The 17,532-nt window shown below is 65.7% G+C and overlaps 1 protein-coding gene across 7 annotated transcripts in view; it reads left to right on the top strand.

Annotated features, from left to right (window-relative positions):
* The window catches only part of GPSM1 (G protein signaling modulator 1), a 35,107-nt gene extending 20,869 nt beyond the window's left edge, over nt 1–14,238 (top strand). For 5 of the 7 annotated variants that reach the window (XM_058524490.1, XM_058524487.1, XM_058524492.1 and 2 more), the window contains 5 exons: nt 2,928–2,998; nt 3,812–3,991; nt 10,690–10,846; nt 11,268–11,476; nt 11,982–12,565. In XM_058524490.1, coding sequence (XP_058380473.1) covers nt 2,928–2,998; nt 3,812–3,991; nt 10,690–10,846; nt 11,268–11,476; nt 11,982–12,518 — 1,154 coding nt within the window. In that variant the 3' untranslated portion in view covers nt 12,519–12,565. The other 2 variants (XM_058524491.1, XM_058524493.1) reach the window with 1 other exon arrangement.
* The last annotated feature ends 3,294 nt before the right edge of the window (nt 14,239–17,532 follow it).

The raw sequence follows: 17,532 nt of genomic DNA, 5'->3' as shown, positions 1-17,532 counted from the left end.
TGTCATAGTTGCACATCCTTCTAGTTGCTGTTTGTGGGATGCCGCCTCAGCATGGCCAGACAAGTGGTGCGTCGGTGTGTGCCCAGGATCCGAACCTGGGCCGCCAGTAGCAGAGCGCACGCACTTAACTGCTAAGCCACGGGGCCGGCCCTGAGCAAAGACTTAAAGGAGAGGAGGGAGTGGGCCATGAGCTTAAATGGGGGAACAGCAGTCCAGGCAGAGGGAACAGCTTGTGCAAAGGCCCTGAGGCAGGAGGAGCCTGGCAGGGGAGGAACAGTGGGAGGCTGTGTCGGGAGCGGAGGGAGCAAGGGGAGAGGTGGGGGATGGGGTTGAAGGAGGGCCTCATGGGCCCTCGTGTAAGCCTCCCATCCACACCAGTGGAGCCCCTGCAGGGTCAGGCAGAGGAGGAATAAGATCTAACCCAGATCCTAAGAGCATCTCTCTGGCCCCTGCATGGGGAAGGGATTACGTACAGGGCAGAGCTGGGGCGGGGAGGCAGCTGAGGGTCCCAGCCAGGTGAGGGGAGCAGGGGTTGGACTCTGAGTCTCTTGAAGCTGCCAGGATTTTGGAAGTGGAGAGTGGAGGCAAGGAAAGAGCTGGGGGCGCGGCCCAAGCAGCTGGAAATCCGAGTGGCCCATCTGAGCCAGGTTGGGATGGGGCGTGTCCTGATTCCTGGTGGGGACAGAAATGATGACGAGGGTGCAGGTCAGACCTGGCAGGGGTGAGGCGGTGCTCAGGGAAGTCTCCAAGCCTCACCCTCTGGTGGGAGGGGCGGCAAGCGAGCCAGTGGTCAGGGCGGCTGAGCCAAAGGCGCGGGCCGTTGGAGCCGCCGGGTCCAGGATGCCTCGGCCCACTCTCCAGACAGAGGGCGCATTTAGCTGGCCGACCGCCCCGGCCACGTGGGGACCCGCCCCGGAGCCTGACGCAAGCTGCGTCTCAGAGGGGCGTTTCAGCCTCCGCCACCGTCCGGGACCGACCGTGCCACGTCTTGGTGGAGGGCCAGGCGGGGCAGCAGCAGCCGTGCAGGGCCCGGGGCCCAGCGGACAAGGTGGGGAAACCGAGTCAGGCCCCCAGGGTGTCAGGGGGCAGCCGAGGGAGATGCCCTCGGCCAGCCCATGGCGGGAGATGGAGCAGGGTTCTCGCTGGCTGTGGTGAGTAGGGGACCCTGCACAGTCCTGCCTGTCCTGGGGGCCAGTCAGCCGTCGGGTCAGAGGTGCCCCTCTGTTATTCCCATCGCTGCACATGGGCGGGCGATGCCCCCGAGCACCATTTGATTTTGGAATGATCCCATCGTTTCTTCCTCAGAGCCGCTTTCCTAATGTGCGGTGGAGGTGGGCAGGGGAGGACCCCAACCCCACTCGCTGCCCCACCTCCTTCAGCCTCGAAACACAGGTCAGGCTGCGTGCCCTGAGGCCGCACCTCTCCACCTCAGTGCCCGGCCGAATCTGCCGGCCAGGGACTGTGTTCAGGGGACGGAGGTGGGCCCGGCACCGACCACCACGGTGGAGGGGTGGGGGCAAGAAGCCCTGGTCGGGGGCGTTTGTGTGGGGGCGGGAGGGGCAGCAGACGCCCCTAAGTCCTGGACCCCTGGGGCCACCTTCGTGCTTCCGGGAGCTGCCCAGCTGCCCCCTGATCTCCTGGGACAGCAGCCGCAGACGCCCCTCAGAGGATCGCTGCATCTCCGCCCCAGGCCGCCTCATGGCTCTGGGGAGCAGGGGGACGGGGCGTGGCTCGCTCAGACCCCGGAGGCCAGGACAGGGAGAAAGGCACAGGCTGCCTACAGCATCTTCTCCAGCCGGCTCTCCACCACCTGCCCAGTTCTTCTGAAGCCCTGGACGTTTGGTTTGGGCTGGTCTGAGTGACTGACGGCCGGAGCCGGCCCCCTCCTTCTGGGGACTGTGTCCCGGGCAGTGGGTGTGGGCCCAGGGTTGGGTCGGGGTGCCGTGCTGAGGGCCCCGCCCGCGCCCCACGCCACCAGCTTTGGCCGTGCACCGGGCTGCGCTGCTTTGCCGCCGTCCGCAGCCGGGGGCTGGACGGGAAGACTCTGAGTCCGGCTCCCCAGCGGTCGCCGCAGGTGTCTGCAGAGCAGCCTGGCTTCACGAGTGGAGCCGTGTGTGGCACTGGGGGTGACCTCAGGGCAAACCATCACCTGTGGCGCCCAAGATGTGCCAGGAGTTGTGCATAGCCTTCCCCCGCACAGACGGCAACGTGCTGCCAGCCCCATCTGACCGAGGGGGCACTGAGCTCCAGAGGGTGGAGAATGGGCCCAAGGTCCAGGGGTGCCAAGGTGGGACCCCTGGAGCGTCCACCGATGCCAGAGGCCTCACTCGCTCTCCGCATTGCTCTTCCTGGCCTTGCATGGCCCGACCCTCGGCTGAGAGCTCCTCCAGCACATGTCTACGGGTGGCGGGTCACTCGGCTGCGGGAGGACCTGGGCTGCCCACCGTGCCAGCTGGTTGGCGGGGGTGAGCGACGCTCCTTGAAGGCGGGCACAGGGGCAGCCCAGCCGAGTCGGAGGCCTATGGCCGCACAGACACAGGAAGGGCATTCCAGGAGAGGGAACTGTGAGCTAAGGCCAGCGGGGAAGCCCCGGTCGTGGGTGGGAAGATAGCCAGGTCCAGAACTCAAGAACTGGAGCCTCCCGGGGAGCGCCAAAGCCAGACCCCACCCAGGCCCCTGCAGGGTCCGCCCCACCTCAACGCTGATCGCTTGTCCACTTGGGGGGCGCAGAGGTCACACGGAGCGGAGCGCGCAGAGGTCATGCGGACACTGTGTTTGCCTCCACGTGGGGCCGTGAGGTGGAAAGCTCATCCGCCAGCCCCCGGGTGCAGGCTGCTGATCCTCAGCTCCCCGAGGGTCCTGGCCTTGGCCAGCCGACCTTGAGGCCACGGGTCCCTGCTCAGCTGACCCGGCCCGCTGTCTTTCAGGGGCCAGGCCCAAGAGGACGCAGAGGCTGAGTGCGGAGACCTGGGACCTGCTGAGGCTCCCCCTGGAGAGGGTGAGTGGGGCTCGGGCAGGCAGCTGGGGACACGTGGGGACGACATCAGCAGAGCAGCAGCCACTGCAATTAGACGCAGAGCGTGGGTGGCGGGTTCACGAGGCTGGGCAGTGTTTGCTGAGCTGCTGCCCCTGTAGCTCCTGTCTCCATCGCGTCCCCTGCCCTGGGAGACTATTGTGCCCTCTGCGGCCTGAGACCGTAGACAGGCCGTCTATCCTCCAAGAGGCCCCCACAAGGCTCTGCGGTACCCGTGCCTGCTCGCTCCCACCTCACCGCAGGGTCCTGCTGGCTGTGTGCCCCGGGGACAAGCCATGGTCCCTACACATTGCAGACCTCCGTGCCCCCACCTGGCCACTGTCCTCAGTGTCTTGGCTGGCCCTCACTCCTGTCTGCTCCTTGCTCGTCGGACTCTGCCCCATGGGGGAACAAAGCTGTCATTGGTGGAGCAGCTAGGGCGCGGAGCCCCCAAATGGATTCGGGGGCTGGCTGGGTGGGGCCTGGGCCTGCTCTGGACCTGCCAGGGGCAGGTGCTATGTGGCCCTGGAGGAGTGGCCAAACCTCTCTGAGCCTCTGGTTTCTCCAGTGTAGACTGGTTTCAGTTGTGGATGCCCATGGGGTGCCTACAGGGGACAAGGCTCAGGGGTGCCTACAGTCATTCATTGCTTAGTGTGGGAAGGTCAACATTTGGGCCCTGACCTCCTCCAGCACCCTGCCCTGCCTTGCCTGGCCCCCATGAGGGTCCTGGGATGGGCAGCATTGGTTCAGAATTGCCAGTAGCCCCTGCCCACGCCTGGCCTTCCGCCCCCTCCCCAGGAGCAGAATGGAGACAGCCACCATGCGGGGGACTGGCGGGGGCCGGGCAGGGACCTGCTCCCCCTCCCCGTGAGGAGCAGGAAGTACCAGGAAGGGCCAGACGCCACTGAAAGGAGGCCCCGGGAGGGCGGCCACCCCCTGCTGGACAGTGCGGACGTCCGGGTGCAAGTGCCTCGCACGGTAGGTGACTTCTCCTTGGGGGCCAACAGGGAGCCCTGGCTGGGGCCTCCACCACCCATCCTGTGCAGCAGGCCTGGGAGGCCGGGCCCGGCCACTCCAGGGGGCAGAGGTCATGGCCCTGTGCTGTCCCCTGGGACCTGGTGGGCACAGGACCTACTCGATAGTCTAGGGTACTCGCTGCAGGGACACTGCACCGGCCTCAGCGACCCCAGACCACACAAGGAGCTGGACTGAGGCCTCGTGGGTGCAGAGGCAACAGACAGCCCATCCAGGGGCTGCAGGACAGCTGGGCGTGGGCAGCTCAGGTCCTCAGGCCCGGCCAGCAGCCCCGTTCTGGGGACACAGTCAGCATACAGAGATGGATGGACAGAGCAGGGCTAGGTAGACAGATGGATGGGGGATGGAGAGATGGGGGACAGATGGATTCCATGATGGATGAGGATGAGGGATGGGTGGACTGGTGGTCAGGTAGATGGACAGATGGAGGATGGAGGGACAGGGACTGGGCCTCTTGTGCCTAGGAGCCTGGGCTGGCCTCTCCAGACTCTCAGGAACTGGTCAAGGTTTTGGGGGCACAGAGGGGTAAACCCACGTGCCTGGCCGAGACTAGGTTCAGAGGTCAGCCTGGAGCACCCCATGCAGAACACCTGGGTCCAAAACTCTGGGAATTAGTCTAAAAATAGTTCTGTCCAACGGCTTAATCAGCACCTTCCCAGCCTGCGAGGGGTGTGGGCACTGGGCTGCGTATTCTTAGCCCGGATGGCTGCTTTGCGCCCATCTGTTGCACGAGCCTGAGGACGCCTCGCCGACCCCATTTGACCCCAGTGCTCCTTGTCCGACGGGCCAACTGCCGGCCAGGGTTAGTGTCCGTGGAGTGAGAGATGAGGGGGGGAGGAGGGTGCCAGGGGCCGGGCTGCCCCCGGGGAAGGGGAGGGGATCCCTGCACGGTGCGGGGGCCACCCGTCAGCCCAGGTGAACGGGGCTGTACTGACACTGTTGGGGGCTGGCCCCACCCTCTCTCCCACCCCAAGCCCAGAATGTGGGGGCCTCGCCGCCAGCACAATGGAATCTTTGGGGTCTGAGGGGCCATGAAAACTCAGCCTGGGGCGGGGCTTGGAGAGCAGGGCTGGGCCAGCCCCCAAGGTAAGAGCCAGAGGAGTCTTGGGGGGCCGGCCAGAAAGAGCCTGGGCAGGGGAGGACGCCAACGCCAGGCCCTGGGGAGCCACAGTGGGCTCTGGAGCCTGACGGGCCTGCCCAGGGCCAAGCAGGGGGCGGGCAAGGCCTGGCCTGTGCTTCATGGCCCCCATTGCCCCCACTTCTCCATGAGGGACCATCCTGACCAGGTGCCGGCGCAGCCACACCCGCCGTTGTTCGTGCTGTGGAGCAGGGGCTCAGTGAGGCGGGTGCAGAGCAGGGAGAGACTTGTCTTTCCGATTCCCCCACACCCCACAACCATACCAGCCTCCCCACATGAGGGCTGTTTTTAAAGTCTCTCCAAAAAGACCACCTAGGCAAAGCCGTGTGTCCCCCACCCTCCCGTCCCGGGGGTCTCGGAACCTTGGGCCCCAGATGCGTGACCTGGGAAGGTGGAGCTCAGGCAAGCTGAGACGGGACGTGGCTCCTGGTGGCCAAGCTCTCCGGGTCCCGACCGGGCTAACCCGTGCGGCAGATCAGCAAGCACAGTGAGACCCGCTCTCCTGTCCACGTCGGTTCTGGCCCCAGCTGCGTTCCTGGTGCTGCTGTCCCGGAGCCCCTTCCACCAAAGAGACAATGGCTGATGCTCAGGCTTTTCACATGTAGTGAGTTAATAGCAGCTCTAAGAGAGGAAACTGAGGCACAGGGTGGTGAAGAAGCTGGCCCGAGGGCGTCCAACCAGGCACAGTTGGAGCTGTGGTTCTGAGGTGGGGTCAGCTCCTGGCAGCCCCAGCGTGGCCCCTGTGGAGAGCTCGATGGGGCTTCAGGCCACGGTCCTCTGGCAGAGTGCTGAGCTGGCCCCAGCTGGAGGCCTGGACCCCAACGGTGGGCTGAGCCCCCTGCTCACCAGGTGCCGGGCCCAGCTCCCCTGACAGGAGGCAGCGTCGGGGGGCCGGGCCTGGGCTCTGGCGGGACCCCCTCCTTCCCTGGGGATACGACGAGAGGGGGCCGGCCAGGCAGCTCTGGGCTCCTGTGGAAGGAACAGGACAGAGAGGGCCCTCGGAGGGGGCTCTGGTGTCCCCCGTTCTCTTCACCTCTCCTGTGGGGGCTCACACCAGCTTCCCCAGACGCCTCGTGTGGTCGGCCCTGCCGGGCCTCAGGGCTGGGCTGAGGGTCGTGCTGTGAGCAGGGGTGGGGCCCGTCCTGGGAGCCAGCTGGAGGACAGGCCTCCTAGAGCGGGAAAGGGACAGTGAGGTGGGCAGCGTGAGGCTGGGCAGAGGCCGGGGGCCATGTGAGGAGGTGGCCGTGCAGGGGCGGTGTCAGGCCACATGGCCCGTGCCAAGGGCCACCAAGGCCCAGAATGGGAAAGGACACCAGTCTGTGTGGCCCCTTGCTGGGCTGCGGGCTGTGGGCTGCAGCAGCCCCAGCCTCAGGAATCGGGGCCAAGAGAGAGGCAGCTTCTCCCAGGCTGGCCTGGCTTTGGAAGGAAGGCGGGGGCCTGCTGTCAGAGGAAAAATGCTTTCCAGACAGGCTCCCACCCCCACCCCAGTCCCCTGTGTGACTGTCCACAGGCCCTGAGCGAGGGGCTTGTGCTGTGCTTGGGGAAGTCCATCTCAGGCGCTTACGGAGCGCCTGTGTGTGTGTACACGCACGTGTGTGTGTGAGCGTGCCTGAGTGTGTGTGTGTGAGCCTGTGTGTGTGTGAGCCTGTGTGTGAGCGTGCCTGAGTGTGTGTGTGTGAGCCTGTGTGTGTGTGAGCCTGTGTGTGAGCGTGCCTGAGTGTGTGTGTGTGAGCCTGTGTGTGTGTGAGCCTGTGTGTGTGTGCCTGAGCCTTTGTGTGTGTGAGCCTTTGTGTGTGTGTGCGTGAGCCTGTGTGTGTGTGAGCCTGTACGTGTGTGAGCCTGTGTGTGTGTGAGCCTATGTGTGAGTGTGACTGAACCTGTGTGTGTGACCCTGTGTGTGTGTGAGCCTGCCTGAGTGTGTGTGTGAGCCTGTGTGTGTGTGAGCCTGTGTGTGTGTGAGCCTGTGTGTGTGCCTGAGCCTGTGTGACCCTGTGTGTGTGTGACCCTGTGTGTGTGTGAGCCTGTATGTGTGAGCATGCCTGAGTCTGTGTGTGTGTGTGAGCCTATGTGTGAGTGTGACTGAACCTGTGTGTGTGACCCTGTGTGTGTGTGTGAGCCTGTGTGAGTGTGCCTGAGTCTATGTGTGTGTGTGAGTCTGTGTGTGAGTGTGCCTGAGCCTGTGTGTGTGTGTGTGTGTGTGTGTGTGTGTGAGAGCAAGCGCAGCATGGGTAGGCGGGGACGGGGAGGGGCCATCACCCTGGGTCCTATTTAAGCATCAAGCTAACGGGCCCCGTGGGTCTCGGCAGCGAGGCGGCACCGGGTGCCACAGGCAGGGTGGTGGACAGGCACCGTGGCATCCCTCTCCAGCTCCACGTGGCCCAGCACCCCAAGTAGCGCCTGGTTAAGAGCTGCGGATCTGGCGTGAGTGTGGGGTCCCCGATGCAGGTGGAGGCTCGGGGTGCACACGGGCCTGTGTGAAGCTGGGCTCGGGGCAGAGCTCTCCTCCTGGGGGGCCGGGGTAGGTGAATGGTCAGCGGGTGGGTGTGCAGTTCCCTGCGGGGCTGTGTCGTTGGCCTGGGGACGAGCGGTCAGCTCCCTGGCAGCTCGCCCAGACCAGTGCCGTGGGGGTGAGTTCCAGCACGTTGTACGCTGCCCCTCTGTCTTCAGCCCCTGCCCTCGGGCCTGGGCAGCTCAGGGACCATGGCAGCCGCGGTTCTGAGGGGCTGGCCAGGCAGGCTGCAGAGGGGCAGCTGTGCCTGGGGTTGGCTCCTTCCTTCCTAGGGAAATTGGGCTTAAACCCCAGCAGGAGGGACGGAGTGAGGCTGGAGGAGGGGCTCTGAGACCTCTGGGATGGAAGGAGCCCGAGTTTGGGGCAAAGGGGAGATTGGAGTCTGGGGGTAGCCCCCAGGTCCCCTGAACGTGTCCTGCTGGGACCCCGGATGGGGTCCTGAGCGAGGAGTGCAGGCCCTTCGTGCTGTCCAGAGCCTCACTCTGCACCTGTGGCCTCAGACCCCAAACTTCCCCCACAAGGGAAGTGTCAGCCCTTCACAGGTGGCCCAGGCTCTGGGAGGGGGAGGCTGCCAGGCCCCGGGCCAGTCCCAGGTCTCAGTCCCGGAGACAGGCTCTGCCATGGTGCCTCAGAGCCTCCCTGGACGGCCGTGGAGGCCCCCTCAGCCCAGCCCCGGCCACAGTGCTGATGGGGCCACGAGAGGCCTCAGGGCAAACCCCACTCTCCTTCAGGTGGACCCCCTGAGCTTCAGCCCAGGGGAGGCTGGAGGAGTGTTGGGGCACCTGTGTCCAGAGCAGTGGGGCCCCGAGGTCACACCTCTCTTGGGAAGGGCCTGGCTTCGTTCACCTGGCCCACAGTCCACCTGGGGGACCCCACCTGGGACCGGACGCTGGGGCTGCGGGCCGAGAGAAGGAACTGTCCCCTGCAACCGGGCTGTGTTGTGCTCACCCCACACCTGGCTGAGCCCGGGTCCTCCCAGCCACTCAGCCCCAAATAGCCTGGGAGTAGAGCCCATGACCTCCTGGGGGAGGCATCTGTACGCCCCCACCAGGTTGATGCTGGCTCCCAGCCGCCTTCTGCCAGGCCTGCAGGTCCCCGAGGAGGCCCTGATCAAGTGCAGCCCCCTAGCTGGGGCTCCTCCACACCAGCTCTCCCTTCCCTCCAGGCTCTGGCGGGCTAAGAGGCCGCAGGAGAGCAGAGCCCTGGGGGGGGCGCGGTCTGCCGGTGGGGCAGAGGTGGGGAGGGGGGACCTGAGAGCCCAGAGCCTGGCTGGGGTGTCTCTCCTCCCAGCTGTCCCTCCCTGCCCATGACACCCCACGGGGTCCTCCTGGCCTTTGGAGACCGAGCTGCCCCACAGCCTGAGCCCAGCTCTGAAGAGCCCTTGGCTGCGCTCTGGGAACCCAGGCTGGGCCTGCTGCTGGTGGAGTCCTGGCCCTGCTCCTTCCACCGTGTGACCTTGGGAGGCTGTGCAAGCTCTCCGGGCCTCAGTCTCCTCCTCTGTGCAACGGGCTGGTGGCGGGTTGTTGGGAGCTCTAGAAGTCACGCATTTCGGGCAGCACCAACACCCAGTAGGTGACATCTTTGCTGCTGTGTTCTCTCCATGAGCCCAGCTCTGAGTGGGCCCCGAAAAGGCCACCTGCCAGCTGAGAGATGGACGGGCCAGGGCTGGGCAGGGGACTCTGGTTTCTGAGGGGAGGTGGACGGGGCGCCAGTTTGCAGCCAAAGGGTCCTCTGGAAGCCACCCATCCACTGTCGGCCCTGAGGGCCCTGGCCCAGGCCTGGCGAGGCTGGAGGTGGGGGTGGGCTTGCTCTGTTCTTGTCCTTTGAGGGGGCCCTGAGACCATGCCCTCCAGCCTCCCCTCCCGTGGATGTGTAAACTGAGGCCCAGAGTGGGGCTTGCGCAAGGTCACCTGCCAGTGGGACTCAGCCAGCTTCTCCCCACCTCCCATCCCTCTGGAACTGTGGCTCCTCCAAGGGCCGCCCTCCCCGCCCATCCTAGCATCACCAGTGGGATTTGCCCAGGCCTGGCAGGGTCACCCCATGGTCAGCCCAGCCCACCACCCAGGCTGCACAGTAACGGCGTCTCCCCAAGTCCCTGGCAGCCCAGTACTCCCAGCCTGGTGTCCAGGCTCTGGGCCCCGAGCCACCCAGAGCAGATGTTAGCACCTTCTCTCTAGCCTGAACGCCCCACACCCAGGGTCCTGGCCCCCACACACTTGTCCTCTGGGCCTCCCACTGGTCTAGGACCTTGTAAACATGTTGCCCAAGCCCCATGAGGAGTGGCCCTGGGGTGGAACACAGGAGCCCTCACCTCCCCCAATTCGGGTTCCTTGCCTTTGGTGATATGACCTGACATTACTGGCACCTCTGGGTCCACCATCATCACTGCCAGGGCCCTGGCACTAACCACTGCAAGTGTGTATGATGGCCAGCAAGGCTCCCTGCCTGCTGAGGGCCTAGTCCTTCCCTCTGTCACTCACTTGTGTTTGTTCATTCAGCAGACACTCGTTGAGTGCAACACAGGGGCCAGGGCTCCAGAGGTGCACAGGCGCGGGAGAGCTCACTGCAGGGCCGACACAAGTGCCCAGTGGAGGCCTCCTGGGGGCAAGGGGCACAGGGAACCTGATGGGAGGTGGTCTGACCGCTGAACTGAGTTAGCATTCCAGGCTGGGCGAGTGGGGGTCATGGTGGCAGGGTGCGGGTGGCCGGGGGAGGGGCAGTGACATGTCTGGGGAGGGTGACGGAGGCCTGGAGGGGGGTGGTGCTGGGAGGAGGAGGAAGGGGCGGTGGGAGAAGGCAGCTATCCGCTCCAGGGGGCACGGGTTTGGGGCGGGCTGGCCAGCAGGTGGCAGATGGGGGTCCTGACCTTCACCCAGGCTGAGCAGCCCCCGACTCATGTGCAGGCGTCTGTGAGGGGCTGGTGACCACAGCAGGGGCCAGTTTGGCTGGCCTAGAGCCAGCGCTGACTGCCCCCGCCCCCACCCCCACCCCCAGAGCATCCCTCGGGCCCCATCCTCTGACGAGGAGTGCTTCTTTGACCTGCTGAGCAAGTTCCAGAGCAGCCGCATGGACGACCAGCGCTGTCCCCTGGAGGAGGGCCAGCCCGGGGCCGCCGAGGCCACTGCCGCCCCCAGCCTGGAGGAGAGGATCGGTGAGTGGCCCCAGGCAGGAGCGCCTCCCTCCAGTGTGGGGGGCCCCCCACCGCGAGCCCTTGCTCCTGAGGGGCGGGGCAGAGCAGCTGCAAAGTGCCCCTTGTCACCATGAGCTCCCGTCCCCCGCCGCCTCGCCCAGAGTGGCATCCTGGGAAACATGTAATCATCCTGCCTCCGGAACACACTGTGTCAGGCGCATCAGCCGTCTCGGAGGGGGCGTGGGAGGTGAGGCTTGCCTCCTGTCACCTCCAGAAGCCCCTGGAGGTGGGAGTGGGGCAGCTGAGAGCAGCTGGGGGTTGGGGTCGCTGGAGACGCAGCTGGGAGCCCCTGTGCCCCCTGGAGCATGGAGGGCTGGGCTGGGCTCACAGCGGTCAGGGCTCCCGCCGGCCTGGCTTGACTGGCGGTGGGTCCCTGCCACAGCCCAGCCCTCGCTGACAGCCTCCCCCCAGACCGAGGAGTTCTTCGACCTCATCGCCAGCTCCCAGAGCCGCCGGCTGGACGACCAGCGGGCCAGCGTGGGCAGCCTGCCCGGACTGCGTATCACCCACAACAACCTGGGGCACCTGCGCGGCGATGGGGACCCCCAGGAGCCGGGGGACGACTTCTTCAACATGCTCATCAAGTGCCAGGTAGGCCTGCAGGCCACAGGGGCTCCTATCCCTTGTCCCAGGCTGGGGCTGGGGGATGCCCCTGGGGAGCGGAACGACAGACTGGCTCAGCCAGTGTCACCGAGTACCCACAGGTGCGCAGACCTGCGGCCCGCCTCCTGGGACCCCCCGCCAGGGCCCCCCGAGAAGGCCACCCCAGGACATACTCAGGCTGGCCACCCCTTACAGTGCAGGAGCTCAGAGCCCAGGGGTCGCCAGGTCCCCAAGTTTGTGGCCTTGGGGATCCCTCCTGCCTTCCACATTTGTACAGAGAAAACCAAGGGCCAGGCAGCACACCCAGAGAAGGGAGAGCAGGCGGGGTCTCTCCGTCCCTAGCGGGGTCCAGCCACCCACTGGTCTGGGCAGGGCAGAACTGCAGACAGGGTTCAGGGTCAGGAAACCTTCAGAGAAATGGCTGGGAGGGGGCAGCAGCGTGGCCACTGTGCACGGAGCTGGAAGTTTCCAGGTCTGACATTCGTTCCCACAGAGAAGAGGAAAGCGCAGCCCTGGGCGAGTCCGAGGGACCTCAAACCCGGCCCCTACCGAGAACCCCCGAGCCCACCGTCCACACGCACGCATGCTCCGGCAGCTGCGCCGGCTTCCAGCCCTTCTGCGCCAGACCCTGCAGAGAAGCCCAAACGCCTCCTCAGTCCCCTCGGCCCCACGGGGGGCCCTGGGGAGCTCCGCACTGCAGGCCCCAGGAGCCTTGGCCCCCGGCCCTGTCCCAGGGCCTTGTGAGCCCACCAGTCAGGGTGGTCTTGGGAGCAGGCCTGGTAGGCCGCCCAGCAGCTCCATCTCCCGGCCTGGCTCGCCCCACGCCCAGTGGCCATTGTTCAACCCACTCTCGCTGGGTGGCTGTTCTTGGGGTCTCACCCAGCCAGAGCGCCCCAGAGCTGATTTCCCAGGCGGATCCTGGGAGGCCCAACGCGGGCTGACCAGCCCTCCTGAGCTGGCACTGCCGCTGGACAGCAGCCTCTGCCTCGGAGTTGTCCGTGGGGCCACCACCACTGGGCCCAGGTGCTGAGACGGGCCCTCCAGGGCCTGGGGAGGGCGAGGCCCCGACCAGCGTGTCCGTGTCTGCTCAGTCCTCCAGGATAGACGACCAGCGCTGCCCACCACCTGACGTGCTGCCCCGCGGCCCCACCATGCCCGACGAGGACTTCTTCAGCCTCATCCAGAGGGTGCAGGCCAAGCGCATGGACGAGCAGCGGGTGGACCTCGCCGGGAGCCCGGAGCAGGAGGTGGGCGGGCCACCTGAGCCCCGGCAACAGTGCCAGCCTGGTGCCAGCTAAAGCCTCACACCCACAGCCAGGCCCGCCCCAACTCCTGGACGCCAGGGGGCGTCTCACCACCGTCCAGGATGCCATGGCCCCCCAAGAAGCCGAATCCTCCCAGGGCCATGGCTGAGGGCAGGCTCTGAGGCCCCCAGCCCTTCCCACTGAGCCCAACGCTGGGCACACAGCCGCCATGCGTCCCCCTCCCCAGGGCGGCAGGCCCAGCAGCTCTGGAGAGCCTTTTCTGGGGAAGGGCATACTTTTGTCCTGGGCCAGCCCCCACATGGTACACGGCGTCCTGCAGGCCTGCCCGACCTAGCCCTGCCCTCACCCCTGCCCCTGCCCCAGGCCGGGCCTTCAGCATGTTGGCCCCAAACCCCGGTGCTGTCCAGACCCTCCATGCCCTCTTCCTGGCCCCCTGCCCGGCTCCGTCCTGCCGGCCAAATGTGAAACCTGCCACCTCCCCCAAGCCCCGGAAGGTGTCCTTGAGGCCTCTCCTCCGGGGGCATTTCTGTCCTCCCAAAGCTGCCCGCAGACATTTTCCCCCCAGTCCCGGCCTCTCCCCCCAGAGGGCCCCCTCCAGCCCTCTCCCCTCGCTCCTACCCCGCTGGAGGAGGAGGAGGAGGAAAGCAGCCACAGAGCCCAGAGCCTGACGAGGCAGCGGAGGCAGGCCCAGGTGCCCCCACACAGAGCCCCCCCAGCCAGGCACACAGCCCTGAGCAGGCAGGGCCGCCCTGTCTCTGACGTGGCAGGGAGGGTGGGGATGCGCTGCCACCTTCCTCAACTCCAAGCCCCGCAGCCCAGGGATGGAGCGGCCTGGTCCCAGACACTCTGGCTAGCGGCAAGGGCGCCAGGGCGGGCAACAGGCCCGGGGTCTCCAGCTCTGTGGCCATGGGGGCATCGAGGGTCAGCTCAATTCAACCCCAGGCCCCCCCGTGAGCACCCAGCCCTCACTCCCAGCAGCTGGGGAAGACGACATCACTGTGTTGTTCCATGGGGCGGGTGGAGTTGGCCCTCAGCATCAGGCAGGAGTCAGGGCCCCTGGGGGACCGTGGCCCTCTGCTCTCACTCAGACCCTGCCTCGGCCCCCCTCCACCTGGGGGTGCCTGCTGCCGGCCCTTCTGGAGCACTCCTGGGAGGGAGCCACAGCCCGGCCCCACAGTCCTGCTCTCCGAGTGTGGGGAGGTGGCGGGAGCCCTGCCCCACAGCACAGCCCAGGGGGCTCAGCTCAGCGTGATGACTGCTCTGCGGGGGCGTGGGGGGCCCCTGAGGGCGGGCCAGCAGGTGTGGGGTCAGTTGCCAGAGCGCGGTTCTGCTCAGCCGCCCCCGTACTTGAATGTACATGCCTATTTATTCCTCACACATGTGTTTGCCATGTTGTCAGTAGGTCCTTTCAGACCCGAGAGGTACATTTGTTTTTCCCGGAAAAATAAAGTCTGCCAAGTGAATGCTGTCCATGTCAGGATTAGTGCTGGGTGCGAGGGGGTGTCGGTCCTTCGGGAGGCTCCGGATGACTGACCTCACTGGGTTGGCACAGGCCTGGGGCTCAGGCAGCACCCACCCACCCCCACACATCAGCTTGGTCCCTGGAGACATCCGGGGGTGGGGGTCTCTGCTGTGAGGGGTCACTTCATCAGTGAGGCAGCTCAGGCTCAGGGGGGTTAAGCGCACCCCCAGGAACACACAGCCAGCGTAGGAGCTCTTGGAGCCCATGTGTCTCCCAAAGCTGGTGCCTTCCCCCCTGAGCCCCTTGCCGACCTCCCGGGAGCAGAGGGCACAGGAACCAGGGTGGAGATTGCTCTGATGCTGTGACACGGCTGCTGGAGACGTGGAGTGTGCTGTGGGGGCCGGCCCTCCCGAGCAGACACAGGTGGACCCCTCAGCCTTCCCCCTGGTCAGCCCCCATGGCTATCCACAAAGCCTTTCACGGACTGAGCCTGCTGCTGCCCCCACGCGGAAGGCTTTGTCTCAGGCAACCAATTGCATGGGGATCGGAGTCTGGCTGGTCCACACCGCAAAGGCGCCAAGGAGCCCTGGGGCCTGTGCTCCATGGGGGGCTCACGTCTAGGGGACACACAGCAATGCTGGCAGTTGGGGTGTGTGCCAGCAAGGCCGCCCCCACATGCACCCTCCTGGCCTTGACCCAATGCCCTGTTGGGAACCCCACTGCCTCCCCACTCACAGGACGGGGTCTGACCAAGGACAGATGGAAACTGGGGAGCAGCCTGGCTCCCCACCTGCATCTCTGGGTTCTGAAGTCGGCCACAGACATGGTGTCTGGGGGCCCTCAGCACCCGCGCCTCAGGCCAGGCCAACTGGAGCCCACTTTTCAGGCTGAGACCCCACCTTGGTCTGCTCAGGGACCCACACCTGGGAGAGACACAGCCCAGGCTCCCCTGGCATTCAGAGGGGGACAGGTGACCCTGGAGGGGACGCAGGGGTCCACGAGGCAGAGGCCGAGGGCCCGTCCAGTGAGGCCTAGGGGGAGGCTGACCAGCGGGCTGAGGAGCGAACAGGAGACTTCCACTCCAGAAGGGCCCGCTAGGGATGCAGACTGACCCTCAGAAGGCCGCAAGAGGGTCACACATACTACACGTGTTCCTGACAGCATCAAAAACAAAAGACCATCACGAATAGCTGGCCAAGGCCTAGTAGCGGCTGAGCCCCCGAGGCGTAAGGCCCCCGCATTCCAAGCTGCCTTTGTCCCGGGGCCCTCGCCCGTTTGGAGGAGGCCGCTATGAAGTCAGGGGCACCCTGGCCTTGTACGAGGTGGGCTCCCCAGACTAGACGCAGGTGGATGGAGCACTGCACTCGGAGGAGCAGGAGCAAGGCCCCGGTCTCGTACCCTGTGTACAGCGCCTGCTCCTCAGGCCGCTCCTATGGCTGTGGGCGCTCGACCCCCGGGCCGAGGAGAGGCCGAGTATGGCCCACCATGAGGGGGAAGCCGGAACGGGACATTCACTGCACCCTAGCTTCTCTCGGGGTGGCCCTGCAGGACAGTAGAGCGAGAGCCCCCACGGGCAAGCCCGCGGCAGCATGCCCGGTCACCTGCTCTGAGCATGGAGAGCCGGTCGAGTCAGAATGCACGGGCAGGGGCTGGGGGCCTGACGCGGTCGGGGGCCTGGGAGGAGGAGTGTGGGCTCTGAGAGGAGGCACGTGGAAGGGAGCGGGCACAGGCGTGAAGATTTCTGTGGCACCAGTTAGCACCCAGGAGAGAGCCCTCACCCTGGAAGTTGCCCCAAGTGACCAGGCACGGCAGCCCAGCACCTGCACGGTGGACAGACGAGCAGGGTGGGCCTGGTCAGGGCTCCCACTCACCAAGGCGACCTGGCCAGGGCAGGTGCCCACACCCTCGGGGCAGTGCGAGTGCATGGTTGGGCCTGCACGGAGCCAGCCAGCCACTGGGCAGCAGGTTGATTACGTCGGCCTCCCCTGGGGCCTGGACTCGCGCACACACTCTGGGCACGCGCTTGCCTTTCTGGTCCCAGTCCTGCCAGCCGGCAGAGCTGTGGCCCACCCACCCAGGACCTGCACAGGACCCACGGGCCACTTTAGAGCAAGGGAGGTACTGCTGGCCGGTGAACGCAATGAAACAGACTGTGAAAGTGCAGCTGAGGAACCAGCTTGGGGACGACACCGCACGAATACGGACACCCCAAACCAACAGCCGTCATAAGGGGCCATGTCCCCAGTAGCAGAAACACCCAGGGCCGGGAGCGGGGTGGAGACAGGAGAGGCCCCGCACAGGTCAGTGACCCACAGTGCAGGGAGCCACACCGACCCCAGGAGGCCGGGGAGCCCCCAAGGGGTGAGGGCAGCCCTGGGGAAAGCTAGTCGGAAGGGGAAAGTCTGCAGGCAGGGGCTGCAGGAGGCGGTCAGGGAGCGGAAGGCGGCTACTGTTCCTCCTGAGATGGAGAAGAAAAGGTGACAGTGGGTGAGGGTGCGGTCCAACAGGGAGGGGCCCTGAGCAAGGAGCCCCAGGGGGCTGTCACCAGATCCCCCGCCCCCCAGAGTTCTCAGTGCTCCCAGAAGAAGGTTCTGCAGTCAAGTAGCACTGGGTACCACGTCCAGGTCAGCACGCTAAAGGCTCTGAGAAGTCCTGCAGGGAGAAAGTTGCTTAGTGTCCTCTGACCCAGTCCACGCCTCTTTGTGTCTCTGGAAATGCCACTGTGGGATCATGGAGGCTGGCCCAGACGCACGACTCCCTAATTTGACCCTTTGGAGAGGGTCCTGGAATGGGGCTAGGGGAGGAAAGATGGAGGGGAGGGCAGAAACCAGAGAAAGCCCGACAGTGCCTCAAGATGGGGACTGGAGAACAACAGAAGCCTGCAGGAGCCACCTGTTTTAGAAGGCAGGTTTTATCGCTATTCAGGGGTGGTGAGGCCAGCAGATCAGGACACGGCTGCCACTGAAAAGACAGTCAGGGATACTCGAAAATTTAAGATGGGGGCACGCCTCGCCGTGGGGACCACACCGGGAAGCACAGGGGTGGGTCGGGAGGTGGGGGAGGGGAGAATATGCACAAGAGCCTTTCCTGTGGCTCCCACAGGAAGGGAGGATACGGGAAGCAGAGTGACCAGGCCTCCAGGTATCGGGGCTGCCCCTAGTGTGGTACCCAGCCCTGGGGTGCATGCACGGGCGAGTCTTTCACTCTCTAGGAACCCACCACCCTTCCCGGGAGGGGCCGTCCCTCCAGGGTCAGCAGGGACAGCTGTCAAAGCCTCAGAAATACAGACAGCAGAAGACGTAGCTGACACACACGGG

Source organism: Diceros bicornis, chromosome 28 (genome assembly GCF_020826845.1).
Source record: "Diceros bicornis minor isolate mBicDic1 chromosome 28, mDicBic1.mat.cur, whole genome shotgun sequence".
Classification (NCBI taxonomy): domain Eukaryota; kingdom Metazoa; phylum Chordata; class Mammalia; order Perissodactyla; family Rhinocerotidae; genus Diceros; species Diceros bicornis.
This window is presented reverse-complemented; position numbering and strand designations above follow the sequence as displayed.